General features: G+C 54.9%; 1 protein-coding gene across 1 annotated transcript in view; it reads left to right on the top strand.

Moving 5' to 3' along the window:
• The window catches only part of SLC16A2 (solute carrier family 16 member 2), a 38,919-nt gene that overhangs the window by 11,586 nt on the left and 12,898 nt on the right, over nucleotides 1-14,435 (top strand). Inside the window, exon 2 of the mRNA XM_054839439.1 lies at nucleotides 12,985-13,129. Coding sequence (XP_054695414.1) covers nucleotides 12,985-13,129 — 145 coding nt within the window. The remainder of the gene's footprint in view (nucleotides 1-12,984; nucleotides 13,130-14,435) is intronic.

Here is a 14,435-nt window from a genome sequence, read left to right as displayed (position 1 = left end):
CCTCTGTGGCTGGCTGTTAACCCTCGCCAGCCCGTCCTAAACGACACCTGGAGATAAGATTAGCCCCAATCTGGATTTCGGAGCTTGTTTCCTTCCCTCGGGATAACATCCCTCCGGCCCCAGGTTTCCCAAGCACCCTGTCTGCAGCCTCCCCGCCCCGGCCACGGTTTGTGCCCCGCTGGCCTCAGAAACCAAAACACGCCGCAGAAAAAAGCAGAAAGTAGTTTTTACAGCAGGGTGGGGGAGAGTTTTTCTGGTCAGTGAAAGTGGTTGCTTAGATTTTTTTATTACGGGGTGAAGAAGGAAGGAGGAAAAAAAAAAAACCAAAACCCCCAAACAACCAAACTCCAAAAAGCTGTTGGGAAGATGATGCCAGGCAGAGCAGGACGATGGCTTTGGGGTTTTTGTGTTTCCTATGCTTCCGAAGCAGGAATTAGCTCTTGCAAAACGTCAGGCATTGGTGGGTGCTGCTGGCCCCCTGGCCGCACGCTGGCACGGTTTGCAGCGGATCGCAGACAGCCCTTTCTTTTATCCCCTGGCTATGCTGGGGATTTGAATTTGGGAAGATGATGAAGAGCCGAAAAAGCAGGATGCCGGGGCCGGCGTGCAAGCGGCAGGTTGTTGGCCGGTTTCCCCATTAGTCAGGGCTGGTAACGAGTCGATCTCCTTTGCCATTTTCTTATGAATGAATCAGTTTTGGCTCAGCCTGATGGTCAGACTGGTTAAGCAAGAAGCAGCTGGTATTAGTCTCATCAGCAATGGAGACAGAAGCGAGCCTCTCCCCGGCTCTGCAAACGCCGCGTGAGCCGCAGCCGCTGTCTCGATGCCCAGCAGGAGCCCCCCGAACCCCAGCTTGAGGGGGGGAGTTTGGCTTCTCCATCACCCCGTGCCCTCACACCTCCGTGCGCCTCCCGGCTGCTCAACACACCGGAGCCTCGTGGCCAGGTAAACTAAGTGGCGGATGCAAACGGGGATGTGCGTCCTGCGCCTTCTGCTGTCCTTGGTCAGTGCCACGGCCCGGATTTTTTTTTTGGGGGGGGAAATTTCAGCTTCGGGTTGCCTGCGGTTGCTGCTCAGCTGCGGCCGGGGAGCGACGGCTCGGCTGCGTTTCCCGTTCCAGTCCCAAGGCAGCAGAAAGGGCTTGACATTCTGCCACGGTTTCGGCTGTGGCGGGGTGTGTTACCTACAGCAATCCCACGCCTGGCACCAGCGGAAACAGGGGCGCTTTGACTCCTGCCCCTACCCCAAAATGCAGTATTTCCGTGGGGAGGAAGAGGAGGCTCTCTGGCCACGGAGGGAAGATGTGTGGCTTTGAAACCCGAATTGCAGGAGGACCAAAACTCACCCAGTAACTGATAGAAACCTTCATTAACCCGCCCTGGTATTTATTCCGCTTTCAAAGCCCTTGACGCAGCAAAAAGCGAAGGCATTTCTCGGGGGAAGCGCATTAATGTTTCACCGGGCTTCAGGCTTCGCAGCGCTTTGCTGCCGAGGCACTTGGACTGGTACGGGCTGTCCCCAGTTCCCCTCCGTCTCGTTAAACATTGTGCAGCTCCGCGAAAGCCACGGCGTGGCTCTGCCCGCAGCCCTCGTGTGGGCTAAAGCCCTCGGGGGGCGGGGGGGGTGTTGCTTTTTTAATATATATGTATATGTGCGTGTGTATGCGTAGATGCACGCAGGCATATATATGTGCACGTATATGTGTTATGGATCCCCGTTCGAGGTGCGTTGGCAGGAGCTGGAGGGCTCGGGGCCGGGTTCCCAAGATCTTAATGGGAAACGTGGGGCTGGGGACGGTCCCGTGCAGGAAACCCCGACGCCTCGGCCGTGGCTTTTCCTTACCCGCCCCGGAGCATCAAAGGGCAGGGCTGGCCCTTCCCCGTACCACGGGGCGGCTGCCGAAGCCACCCGGCGTCTGAAAAACTTTCAAATGAGAGCAGGTCAGCCAAAAGTAACAGCCCATTGGCAAAGGGATATAACCTGTTTCTTGTTGGGGAGAAATAAATAAATAAAGTAAAATATTGCTGTTCTTCAGTTTCCTTTAGCTATCGGATTTGCTTAATTACAGCGTGGTCTATTTTTCTGAGATATCCAGGTGTTCTCAAACGTGTGCTTTAATGCAAGGGAACTCCAAGAGATTAAAATCACATGGATATTTTACCCCTCTTTTGGCCTCCGGGTGTTTGGTTTAACGATGATACACAAGTCTTGCATTGTTTGGGGATTTTTTTTCCCTGTGGGTAGGCTTCAGGAGCACTACCCAAAGGCGTTGGTGTCTCCGTGCTGGAGACTCGGAGCGGGGGGTGGGGGGAAACTCTGCGGCATTGGAAGAAAAAATAATTTCCTGGTGGCCATCAGGAGAAGAGCCCAGATCTTCCACCACCGAGCAGTTCTGCTGCACGGCCGGGGCAGCCCGGGATGCCGCCCTGGCTGTCTGCCCGCTCCAGGGCTCCGCTCAACTCGCTTACAAACAGCTTTTCTTCATTTAGGTAGATTTTTAAAGATAGCCGCTCAACGGGGACGCTCCCCGATGGATCCCCCGCTGCGGTCAGTTAGCACCTTGCGCCGTCACCAGGACGGGCCCCGGCGAGCTGCCGGTTTGGCGGGAGAGCCGGGATGGAAGCGGCCGTCGCAGGGAGGTGTTATCTCCTTTGCGAGCGAAGCTCAGGGGTGAAACGACTTAAAAGGCGACTGGCGCAGCCCGGAGAGGGACCTCCCTTCGGAAAGCGCCTGCAGCACCCGCTGCCTGGATTTTCCCTTTCGTATTTCCAGCCCTGGGCGGACTTTGTCTTCGGGGAAATTGGGGCCTCGTTGGGTGTAAGCAAATAAGTAACATAACTGAAATATTTTGATAATATTCGGGCGGGTGGCTCTGCTCGGGTGCCGAGGGGGAGGCATCGCCCCAGTGCTCTCCATTTCGGGGTGCTCACCCCAGGGGAGCTCAGGCTGAGGTTGCCGCAGCAGTTTTTCCCCCGGAGCTTGGGGGGGCTCTGGGGGGGGTGGTTCTGGGCTGGGGGGGTGGTCGGGGGGTGGATGCTGCCGGGCAGCACCGCAGCAGGGCAGAGCCGGCAGCGCCGGCGGTACGTGTGGGTGCCGCTGGGAGAAACGCGGGGGATGCTTTCTTCCAACCTCGCTCATCCTCAGGGTGCCCCAGCCTTGGCTGACGGGCGCTTGGGAGATTTTGGCTTTTCCCACACCATCCCTGTCCCCATCCCCGTCCCTGCCCCGCTCCCCGCAGCGTACGTGCCCAGCCGGGGCCCAGCTGCGCTCCCCAGCGCTCTCCAAAGCATCCAACAGCTTTCGGGGTTCAAAAGACGGCAGGCAGCTGCGGGCCATGGCCAGGGTACCCCGACACAGGGCTGGGGGTGATGCAGCCATCGGGAGCCGTCCCTCCTCGCGGGGCTCCGGTGGGGTGGGTGTTTTGGGGAGGTGCCTTTACAGACAGTCGGGGTGCAATGCGACAAGAGCCAGGCAGCGCGTTGCGTTGGAGGGGAGAGGCGAGGGATGATTAATTATTAATCGGTCCCCAGGAGGGATGTGGGAAGGTGTCTCTGCTGAGCACCACACACTGGGAAAGGGTTGGGTCAACTGGGAGATGTGGAGGAGAGGAGGGGGAGCAATGTGCGGTGGGCTGGGGTTGTTCCTGCTACAGGAGAGAAGGTGCCTCTGCCTTCAGCTCTCCAGAAAGTTGGTAGAAAGGTAATAAGCTCTTCTCTCTGTCCCGTGGGGGACAGGTTGCAAAGCGATGCTTTGAAATTTTGCAACAAGGAAGGTGTTGGTTGGGAGAAATACTTGGAGTGCCAGAAGACCAGCCCTTGTCTAGGGGAGGTTGGAGATGCCCATCACTGCGAATTTGGGGAGGAGGTTGGGCAGAAGTCTGCCGGGGCTGGGAGGAGGCCATCGGTGTCCTGCAACGGCACCTATTTGACTGGGAAATGGTGGTTTAGGTGCCCGGCCCGGGCGGAGGAGCTGTGGCCAAGGCTCCTGGGTTTGGTCTCAGGCGCGCTGTGACTGTCCCCTTAATGGCCAGGGCTGGAAAAGGGCTGGAAGTATTTTTCTTTCTGAGTATCCCTTAATTAACTGAAAGGGAAGGCTGTCAAGTACCCCGGGAGGGGAAAAAGATCTTCATGAGCCTGTGGCCAGCCCAACATTTTGCCTCCATTTATTCTCCTCGGCCTCTTTGTTTTCCCCTTTGAAAATAAAAAGGGTGTTTTTCTCTTTCCCTCCCTTTAACTGCTATTTATTTGCTGGTAAGTGGAAGGAATTCAGCTGGGATCAGCCCGGCTCCTGCCAGCAACTGGAGTTGAAAAGTTTCCGTGGGGAAGATGTAAGAGCGGAGCAGGGGGGTTGTTTTCCACCCGCCGCCGATCCTCGCTCTGCGGGCCCCTGCGTCACGGCCAGCCAGGTTGGGTGGGTTTAATTCTCCTTTTTTAACTGGGATGTTGACAAGCGCCCGTGGGAGTTGTCAGTGGGAGGAGCGCGGACCTGGGCCGGGGGGTTTCTTCTTGCCGTTAATGGGAAACAGAAGATGGCTCGGGAGAAATTTGGCAAAGGAGGAAACTTTTCTGTCTCTTCCAGCTTGGAAAAAAGCATCCTTTCTCACCCCAGCCTCCCCGCAGAAGGCGGAGGGTTCCCAAACGCAGCCCAGGCGGGGCTTCCCGGGCGGGGGAGAGGAGACAGAAAGTGCCCGGTGATTTCGTAAGGGATGGAAGAGTCTTGGGCCACCAGCCGTGTTTTGGGAGGGATACCCAACCTGCTCCCGTCGGGAGCCCTCCTGGCTTTTCCTCAGGGCATCGAGGGGTTGGGGTGCCCAGGTGCTTTCACCCCAGAGGAACACTGGAGATTTTGGGGGTCCTGCAGCCGTGTCTTGGGCATAATATCACCATGTAGATGGAGATGCGATGCGGTGGTGGGCTTGTTGTGCTTGGGCATAGGCACCCATAGGGATGCTCACGGGTGCTGTGCCTGGCTGGGAGATGAACCCCTGACTGTGGTGTCCAGGACCCTGTTGGCATTGCCCTCTCTACCCGGCCCATGAGCCGCTGTGCTGCTTTGCCGTCTGCTCTGATGTGCGGTGGCCGGGAGCCGTGACCTCTGCGTCCCAGCAGCATATCACCAAGCCAGCCGAGCTGGGACGGGCTGGTGGGCTGTCCCTCATGCTGCTCGCATCCTCGCAGGTACCCACCCCCTTGCATCCTCCCTGCCCTGTTTGCACACGTGGCGTTTTTGCCTTGGATGGATGAATGAGTCTTGCAGAGTGTTCTCTTGGTGCTGGTGGTCTCCAAAGGGAGATGAAGCGGTGGGGCGAATTCCTAAAGCTCCATCAATCCTGTCCCCCAGCTGCGCTGTCCTCCCAGTTGTCTGTGTGCTGCAGGAACTGGTCACCAATATGAGCCTGCCAGTTACAAGCAGCGGTCATGGTGGGGATTGGGAGGAGATGACATGTTTCTGGGCTGGGAGAAAAGGAAAAGCGTCACCACGGCCCGGTTGGGGACGGGAGGATGACGGTGGCAGGGTGTGAGTGCTGGGCTGTTCCCAAGCCAGCGCTTCGCGTGCTCGTACAAGTGACTGGAGGAGGTTAATCGTAGTCAAAGCCAGTGAAGTTTGGTCAGGTCGTGGCTTTTCCAAAGGCTTAACATTTCGGATGTGCAGCAGCCGGTGTCTGGGGCCACAGCTGACCCACACCGTCCCGCCGGCGTTAATCATTGCCGTCGACTCCAGGACCTGCCTGGCTTCAGCAGTGGGAACCGTTTCCCCAAAAACACAGAGTGAGGAGCCAGCACAGGGGGTCTGGAGGAACCCCCAACCTGCCGGGGTGCATTGGGCTGGGGAGAGCCGGGCTCCCTAACCCTGACCCAAACCCTAACCCTAGCCCTGGGTCTAACCCTGACCCTAACCCAAATCCTAACCCTGACCCAGACCCTGACCCTGACCCTGACCCTTTGCTCTCCCTTTCATTTTGGAAGGTGGATATTGTGTTTACTGCCCTATTGGAAGCCATGTGGCCACCCGGAGTGGGGCAACCTGGATCAGCCGCTCAGGAGCCCCCCCGCTCTCACCGCTCACCCCGATGGGTCCTGTGCTGCTCTCTGCGCTTGGGACTGGACGGGCGAGAAGGACCCAGTCCCCTTCGGGCACCCAGTCCCAGCTGGGAGGTCCCTGGGAGCTGCTGGTCTGGCCCCAAGCTGCTACGCTAGGCGATGTGGCTGCTGCATGCCGGGAGCGTGTAAATCCCAAACCGCTCCAAATTAAGCCCAGGAATCATGAAACTTGGGGTCTGGCCCCCATCTGGTTGCCTCACTGAGGGTAGGTTCTCCAAAATGGGGCTGGGGGCTGTTGGTGGTTGCCCCAGCCTCCTACTGCATGGGGACTCCTGTCCTGTGCCTGCATTGCAGGGCGGGACGTTCGAGGGGCATCACAGCTAGGGAGAAAAAATATATTAAAAAAGAAAAAAAAAAAAAGAAGAAAAATCAGGAGGAAGGCCTCCTGGGTTTGGCACGGTGTGTTTGGGTGAGCGCCAGGAGCTGGGGGGGCAGCCGGACCCCTGGGCCGGTGCCTGTGGTGCTGGACTCGCTGCTGGTGTTCCTGATGCTGGAAAAGGTTTTGGGGTTTTTTTTTAATTTTTTTTATATATATATAAAAAATACTTTCTTCTCCCTGTGGGTATGTTTTGAAAAGGGGCTTGGGAACAATGAGGATTAACAAGCAGATAGAGAATTAAATGCAGGGTTTGAGTCTTCAAATGTGTGCACATTTCAGAGCGTGTGTTTGTGCCAAGATAAACTCCGTCAGGAATAAACATCGTTTTACATGAAAGGCTAATTACAGATTGGCGCTCTGCGGGTGGGAGGAGGGAATTTTCACCAATTAAAATGGAACTTTTCTGTTTTTCATAAAATTGCTGGATTAAAAAGCAGCCAGGGGCTGGTGAGGTGTTTGACAGCGCAGTTGCAGGAGGGGATGCTCGCCTCCAGGACGTGCTTTCCCCCCCCCCCCAAATACTCAAGAGGCTCTGCCAGTTCATTTGAGCAGGAGCTGCGTGAGGGCACTGGTTTTTCCCAGCAGCAGTTGAACCCCAAGAGCTGCCCTCCAGGCGTGCAGCCCTGGGCTCTCACCCCGGGGACATGGGACCTGGGCAAACGTGGTCCAACCCAACATCACTTGGAGTCACGCAACAGCAGGAGAGATTGGAGTAACGATACCTCCAGCCTCCTCGAGGGCGTAGGTCACGGAGAGACGTCTGGATGGGACATGGTAGACGGGAGCCCATGTTGATGAAGTTGTTGTGACCGTAGCTCCTATTTGTTGGGTAACTTTAGTGTGTGGTAGGTGAATCATCTCTCAAAAATTGTAAGCCAGAAGGCAACGCAGAGAAGAAAAACCTTCCTGGCCTGCCGGCGGGAGTGCTGGGGAGAAGAATCCAGCCCGGGCACATGGTGGGTTTCAGCTGCAGAGCACATGCTGCCTTGTTGTTTTTGGATGGATTTCACAAGAGTTTGCATTTCTGGACTGGCTCTGGAGCCTCCGAGGCCGAGCGGGAGCCGGGCTGCGGATGGGGAGGACGTGATGTGGCTCAGACACGAGCTCGAACGCCATTTTACTAACCAGGGTCGAATTTTATGTTTTTGGAATGAAACGATGCAAAATGTGGCTGGGGCTGAGTTTCTCCAAGATGTTCAGAGCACAAACCTCAGGCAAACACTCTGCGCCTGCTGCTTGCCAAGCGAAACCACAGATTTGTCTCCATCTCTACTTAACGTGGCCGCAGGACAGCTAATATTGGGACTTTGCTCTCACATAAGCTGATATCTGTCACTTAGTGGTTACAGGAGGTGGCCTGGGCATCGTCTCTTAAAAGTCCCCTGCGTCCTTGAGCGCGAGGGAAGGCAGGGAGGCCCGATCAGGAGAGATGTGGTGGGTTTTTTTAAGGCAAAGTACATTCCCAACCGGCTCTGCTTCGCTGCCCTGTGCTCCTGAACCAGTTAAAAATTGATTTTTTTTTAAAAGCGTCCTATGGCAAAGACTGGATGGACACTTGCTGGGTCTGGTCTCTGAGAAGCCGTTGTGTTCTCCGCGGTCATGGGACCGTGCCATGATGACGGTAGCTGCCACTTCTCCTACGACATTCACATTTTTCCTTAGTCTGTCCTAATACCACCATGAACGGAAAACTGAAAAGGGTCTTTAGTCAGACCTGGCCTTGAATAATTCCTCTGAATAATTCCATTTATTCCAATTTTCAGGCTGTTATGGAATTGTTTTCAAAAGAAGGGCGAGGGGGAGAAGTCAGCCAAACCTGATAAAGGAGGACTTTGTTCTGAAGCTTTAGGGTATGGTACCAAGCAGGGCTTGCTATACAATTAATGAGTTTATCTGGCTTTTAGCTGCACGTGATACACGGTGGCTGCCACCGCACCGCCCCACCACCACCTCCCGTCCAGAGGAGCCCAGCTGCTCCTCAGCTTCGGTTTGCTGCTCTTTAGCTCAGTTTCCCTTCCTGCCGTGCATCGCGGTGGCCTCCTCAGATGTGAATTTGCGTCTGCCTTTATTTAAGCCTTGACCAACCCTCCCCGGGATGGGCTCGGTCCGTGGGGGGGTGGTGAGCACATGGGGCCAAACCGTTGGGAGCGTTTCGGTCTTTACTTTGAGTGAGCAAGAGGATGACGCAAATTGCTTTTTAAGGGCACAAGATAAAACAGCTGCTTCGTTTTCACTGCAGATGTGCTGCGGGTGGCACGCATTAGCTCCGCGGAGCAGGGGGGGTTACAGCCGGTCCGCTTCCCTACAGTGTCTGCATGGGCAGGGCCACCAGGTTGCTTGGGCTCCCAGGACACCAGGTAGGGCTGGGAAGGGCTTTGGAGATGCGTGATGAGGTTTGTGATGCCAGCAGAGCTTCCCTGTCCCAGAAAACACGAGTCAAGAAATTACTTATTTCCTGGAGGAGCGGTGCAGATGGGGAGGTGGAGGGGGATTACCTTTGGCTGCCCCAAGAAATGCCAAGTGCCTGGGGAAGGTGACCCTCCGCGGCGCGTCCCCGTCCCCTCCAGCGGCCGCCCTGTCCCGGCCGTGCGGCGCGAGCGGGAGAAGCCGCGGGAAGCAAGGGAAGACACTTCCTCCAGTGGCGGATCTGAGGTCACCTCCTGGCCCTTGATCCCTCCAGCCCGGGGTATTTGGGTCAGCGGGGAAGCACGGCTGGGAGCGACGTCCCTTCCTTCTCTCTCCCTGGAGATTGATTTTAAAGGAACAAATAGGCTCTGCCACAAGTACTACGCAGTGCGATTTTTTTAATGATGTTTTCTGGAACAATGAGCTAAGTACCGGGGGGGGTTTGGATCTGTGTCTCGGAGTGGTGAGGTTTTCCCCTGTTGTTTCTGACCTTCTTGCACCCACCTTGCTCTGCTCCGTCACGTCCAGAAACCTTTTTCTGCTCAGGAAAATACCGGCAAGGAAGGAGATTTTCATCCTTTTGGGATGGCCGTGCTGGAAAGAAAGCTGATCTGGTGTTCCACTCTGGGGGACATCTCCTTGGAGATCTTCAACCACTGTATTCCCCGCTCTGTGTTGAAGGCCACGTTGCTTTGGACCTGCCACGGGCCAACAGTTTGTCTTTGTTAAGGTGGGAAGGAACAATTTGCGGAGCTTTTAGCTGGAGCTTTACCCTGTGTGCTCACGCAGCGGGAGGGCCGCTGGTGGGATGCTCTTCTTGGTCAACCTGTCTGCTCCAGCAAAGGGGCACCAGCCCCACGGTGAGCTCTGCTCACACCCCAGAGCATCCCCAAGACTATCAGGAAGGTCCCATCAGCTCTGGGGGAAGCCTGGGCTTGGGTGGCAGCTCGGGGTGCTGCTGTCCCCCAACCCGCTGCCGTCCCAAGCAGCGAGGAGTGGGGTACGTGCACCCGGGGGGGGTCACAGCTCCCTGGTTGCCGTTTTATTGCCTTCAGGAGGGGCTGCGGGTGGGAGCAGGGTGGCATGGACGTGGCTGGCCTTGGCGTAACTCGCAGTGCCAGGCAGGTCAGCGGTGGCTACCGACGAGGGACAGCACGTGTTGAGTCACCTCTAATATTGCCAGCCATCTCCACTCCCCCCTTGCAAAAGGGGAGTGCTTTGAATACCCTTTTTTTTCTTTTTTAACTAAAAAAGAGGTTTCTGAAGCGTTTGGTGTTTCTGTGAAGGCATCCCTTGGAGAGGGGGCTTCGCAGCCATCACCAGCCGGGTTCCCGCGCAGCACCCAGCCGGGCAGCTCCGAAACCAGCCCCTTCAGCTGGGGCTTCCAGGAGGTGGTTGGACTCACAGCACCTTGAGACTCGATCAAGTCTTAACCCAACTCCTGTCCAAGTTCTGCGCAGCTCTTGAGCTCCTTCCAGCCCCATCCTCAGCTGGATTCGGTCCATCGTTTCTTTTAGGATCTGCTTGATCACACCGCGCCGTTGTTAAGGCTCTTGTGGGGGCTTGTCGTGTGTTTCAATATCTCACCCGGGTTATCAGCCACAGAGGGTTGCAAGGTGTGGCCAGGCTAGGAATTAACCACCTCATCCAAACCCCGTGGAAATCAGAAGCAAAGACTCCCCCCCGCCTTTTTTTTTTCTTTTCTTTTTTTTTTTTTTTAACCTGTGGGCTTTAAATCAAGTCGTAACTTCTCCAGCATCCGAGGAGCTGCCGAAGGGAAGCCCTGACTCAGGCTGGTTAAGCCCCATCTGGTTTCCACCAGAGGAATGGCTGCCTCTGCCCTTCACGTCCAGGAAGGTCCAGGAGAAACTTCAATCCCATGTTACACAGATTGCCAAAAATAAACCCTTCACCCCCAGGAGCGGATCCAAGAACCCCGTCTCCATGCCCGGAGGGGCAGGTTTGGAGCTACGCTTCACCTGAACCCTATTTTTTGGGGTTTTTTTTCCTCCAACCCATAGTTTTCTGCCATGGCTTTCATCCAACCTTGCCCTGACCCAGGTGAAAGGAGATCCACCTCCTTCACCCTGGGGATAAAAAAAAAAATTGTGCAACCCGTTCTCTGGGTGCCGTGAATCGCGCCGGGACCGGAGCCGGGGCCGAGGCGGCTTTCTCCTGCCCCCAGATTTTGCCAAGGTTTCCTTCCAGCGCTGGAGCTCGCCCAGCCCTCCCAGCTTCCCGGGGCTTCGTTGGGAAGCGCTGGGAAGACAAAACCCCACTCTGGAAGTGAGGCTATTGTTCTTACTAATTTTAACTTGATGTTCTTCCCCAAGCCTATTTTTATTCATTGCTTGTGGTAAGCCCTTTCTCCAAGGTAGAGCAATTTGCCACAGGACTTTTTTTTTTTTCTTTTTTTTTTCTTTTTTTTTTTTTTTGTATGTGCGTGTGTTTAGCAATTTTAATTGAGCAATATCTCCTTTTTACAAACCCAAAGCTGGAGGAGCTTTTAAGCGCTCGTTGCTGAGCCTCTCGCCCCGGGTTTGCTTTGATCTCCGCAGGTGAGTGTGCATTTTTGGGGCCAGAGATTGATACTGCGTATTTGCATGTAAATCTCCAGGTTATTAAGATCGGAATCTGGCCCTTTAAATTTAATACTTTGCTTTATGCTTTTATTTCCGCGTTTCTTAAAGTAATTTCCAAAAATAACAAACTTCAAACATGACGGGGCCATCTAACGTTTTACTGCCTTGGCTGGAGTAGAAGGAACATTTCTGGAAATATATTATCCAATTTAACGAGCCTTTCCCATCTTGGCTTTGCTCCCGCCCCTCACCCCCTCTTGGAGTTGTTTTGGACGGCTTTTTGGAGCCGTGCCACCTAATCCTATTAGAAGGACTTTCATTACACTGTGCCTTGTGTTTATAACCAAGAAAATCAGCCCGAGAGGGGGGGGGTCCTCTCCCTCATCCTTTTGCATTTCGCCTGGTGTCGAGACGAGAGCGCGGCGAGTCCCACGAGGTTCCCGCGCAGCCTCTGCTTTTCTTTTTATTGCTCTCCTCCGCATTTATTAAGGAAGACTTGGGAGTAAATTGGGTCCTTGCGAACTTATAATTAATTTGGAAGGGTCAGTTCTTCCCAGGCCAGCGAGGGCTTCTTTGTGTGGTCCTTTTTTGAAAGGCAGAGGTTGGAGAGGCTGTTATATAGCTGGGATTTGCTTTTAATAGGGACCTGGCTATTTTCTGAAAATCTCACGGCTCTTGAAGGACGGGTTGTTATTCTGCGGGGCTGTGCTAAAAGGGTTTGCAGAGTGCTTGATTTGGGTGCGGGGGGAAAAAAAACCCCAACCCCCCAAAAAAGGAATAAAAAGAGCAAAGAGCACATGTCCTGGGGTCTCTGCAGGGCAGGTTGCGCTTGGCAGCCCAGAGCCAGAGCCTGAAGCTGGAGATGCTCCGGGTGGTCCCCAAAATTGAGTGCTGGGAAGGGCTGGGGGCCCCTTGTCTGTCTGTCCGTCCTGCCCTGCCCCACACCCCGCCGAGGGGACCTCTTGCTTCTCCTTAGAGCTGGTAGACTGAGATTTTTTTTTTCTTCCTCACCACATTGTTTGTCTTGAAAGCGTGCCTTTCCTCCCCAAAATAGTCACAGAAACCATTAAAGAGAGAAGGTGGAAGGTAGGGAGAAGATGACGAGCTGAAATAATTTGCGAGTAATAAAAGTTTCTGAAAAAAGACGGAGATGCAGACAGTGGTTTTCTCCAGAAGTGGGTTGGAAGGAGATGTGAGATGACGGTGCTGGTTGGGCATCGCCTGACAGGGCCAGGGATGTCATCTAAGCTGGCACAACCCCTGTGTCTCCCATCAGCTCAGCTGCAACGAGAAATCCCTGCAGAATGTGGGGCAGGGGGGGGTGTGAGGCAGTCCTGGCTCTGGGGAGCGGGGATGGAGCGTGGTACCTGGAAACACGGAGCTGTAACTCTGGATAGGAAACTGTCCACAGCCAAAGCCAGGGAGCAAAGCTGGAGCTGGTCCCTGGTTGTTCCCCTCCTGGCCCCCGTTAGATGTTCCACCCTGACCATCACCTTTCTTCTCTCTCTCCCCCTAGCATGGGTCGGCTCCTTGGCCATGGGCATGATTTTTTTCTGCTCTCCCATCGTCAGCATCTTCACCGACCGGATCGGCTGCAGGACCACGGCGGCCTCGGGAGCTGCCATCGCCTTCATCGGACTCCTCTCCAGCTCCTTCACCAAGTAAGGCTGCAGAGGGGCCGTACAGCTCCTTGGCAAGCTCCTCTTCCTCACTGGGCCCCAAACCCCCCCGCCTACCCATTGCTGCTGCCTTTTGGGGCAAAGCAGGTGGTTTTCATCTAGGTGTGAGGTCTCCTGGCATCCCTACAGCCCACGGGGACACAGCCTGTTTCTCTCCAAATTGAACCAAGTTGCTCTTTTGTCCTTAGATAACAAAAAAGTGAATGTTACCTGAGTGAGGGTCTTTGTTTTATGGGATTTCAGCCCTCAGGTCCTTCATTTGATCTTTAAAACAGACAGTGAGGACTTGGCATGCCTCTTGCGGGCAGCTCTAAAGAGACGCTGACAAACCCATTCTGCTTTGCAACCAACTTCATATTTGGTACTGAAAGTAAATTAATGCTTAAAATAATATTTGATGGGTTACACCTGGCAAGAGGGAGTTTCCACGGAGGGCAGATGGGGTGAGGCAGAAGAGATTCGGAGCAGTTTGTGCTCTTCCTGCGCCGTCTCGGGCATTTGCAGCGGCGCAGGGCGGTTGCTGCTCCTCGTTTTCCACGGCTGTTCCCGTGCCCTGAATTTCTGCCGGCAGAGGCTCGCCGACGTGCTTTTGGATGGCAGGTCGACCTGATTCAATGTGAGTCTTTCCAGCCCAAGACATTTGCATCTTTGTGGGGGCAATAAGAGGTCCCCTCTGGGGTTCTTTATGTGGCACTTGTTAAATGGAGTCCCAAAGGCACCGTGGAGACACCCTCCATTTCCCCCGGCGTGTCTGAATAAAAACATTGCTGTGGGTTGGATTTCAGTTAAAATCAATACTGTTTTAATTAAAATGCTTCAAGAAGTGGGTTTTTTTTAAAGTAAATAACACACTAGTTTCCCAGAGGGTGACTTTGCTCTGTGCTCCTCCCTGCCCGCGCAGGGCAGCAGGATGCCGGCTCCCTCGTACCCTGGTCAACGAGACCCTCGTGCTTGCCCCAACCCTGGTTGCCTGTGGATACGTGCTGGGTGATGGGTGCCCGAGTTCCCAGCTGCGGGAGCCCCCCGTTACACTGGGAAGGGGGTGGGGGAGGCAGCTTCTGAGCCTCCTGGCAAAGCCTCGGGGACTGGGGCCGATTGGGATGCTCAAACTGTCTCGGTCAGCAGAACGGGCAGCGGCATGGAAGAAACCACCCTCTGCGACGTCCTCCACAGATGCCACCCCTTTGTATTTCAAAAGATAATAGTAATTGGAGAAAGCGCAGTCGGTTCTGAGGGCAGGTATGCCTGGGCTCCTGGCAGTGCAGATGACAGGCGCTTCCCGTGTAAT

The sequence above is a fragment of the Grus americana genome, chromosome 12 (genome assembly GCF_028858705.1).
Source record: "Grus americana isolate bGruAme1 chromosome 12, bGruAme1.mat, whole genome shotgun sequence".
Classification (NCBI taxonomy): Eukaryota; Metazoa; Chordata; class Aves; order Gruiformes; family Gruidae; genus Grus; species Grus americana.
This window is presented reverse-complemented; position numbering and strand designations above follow the sequence as displayed.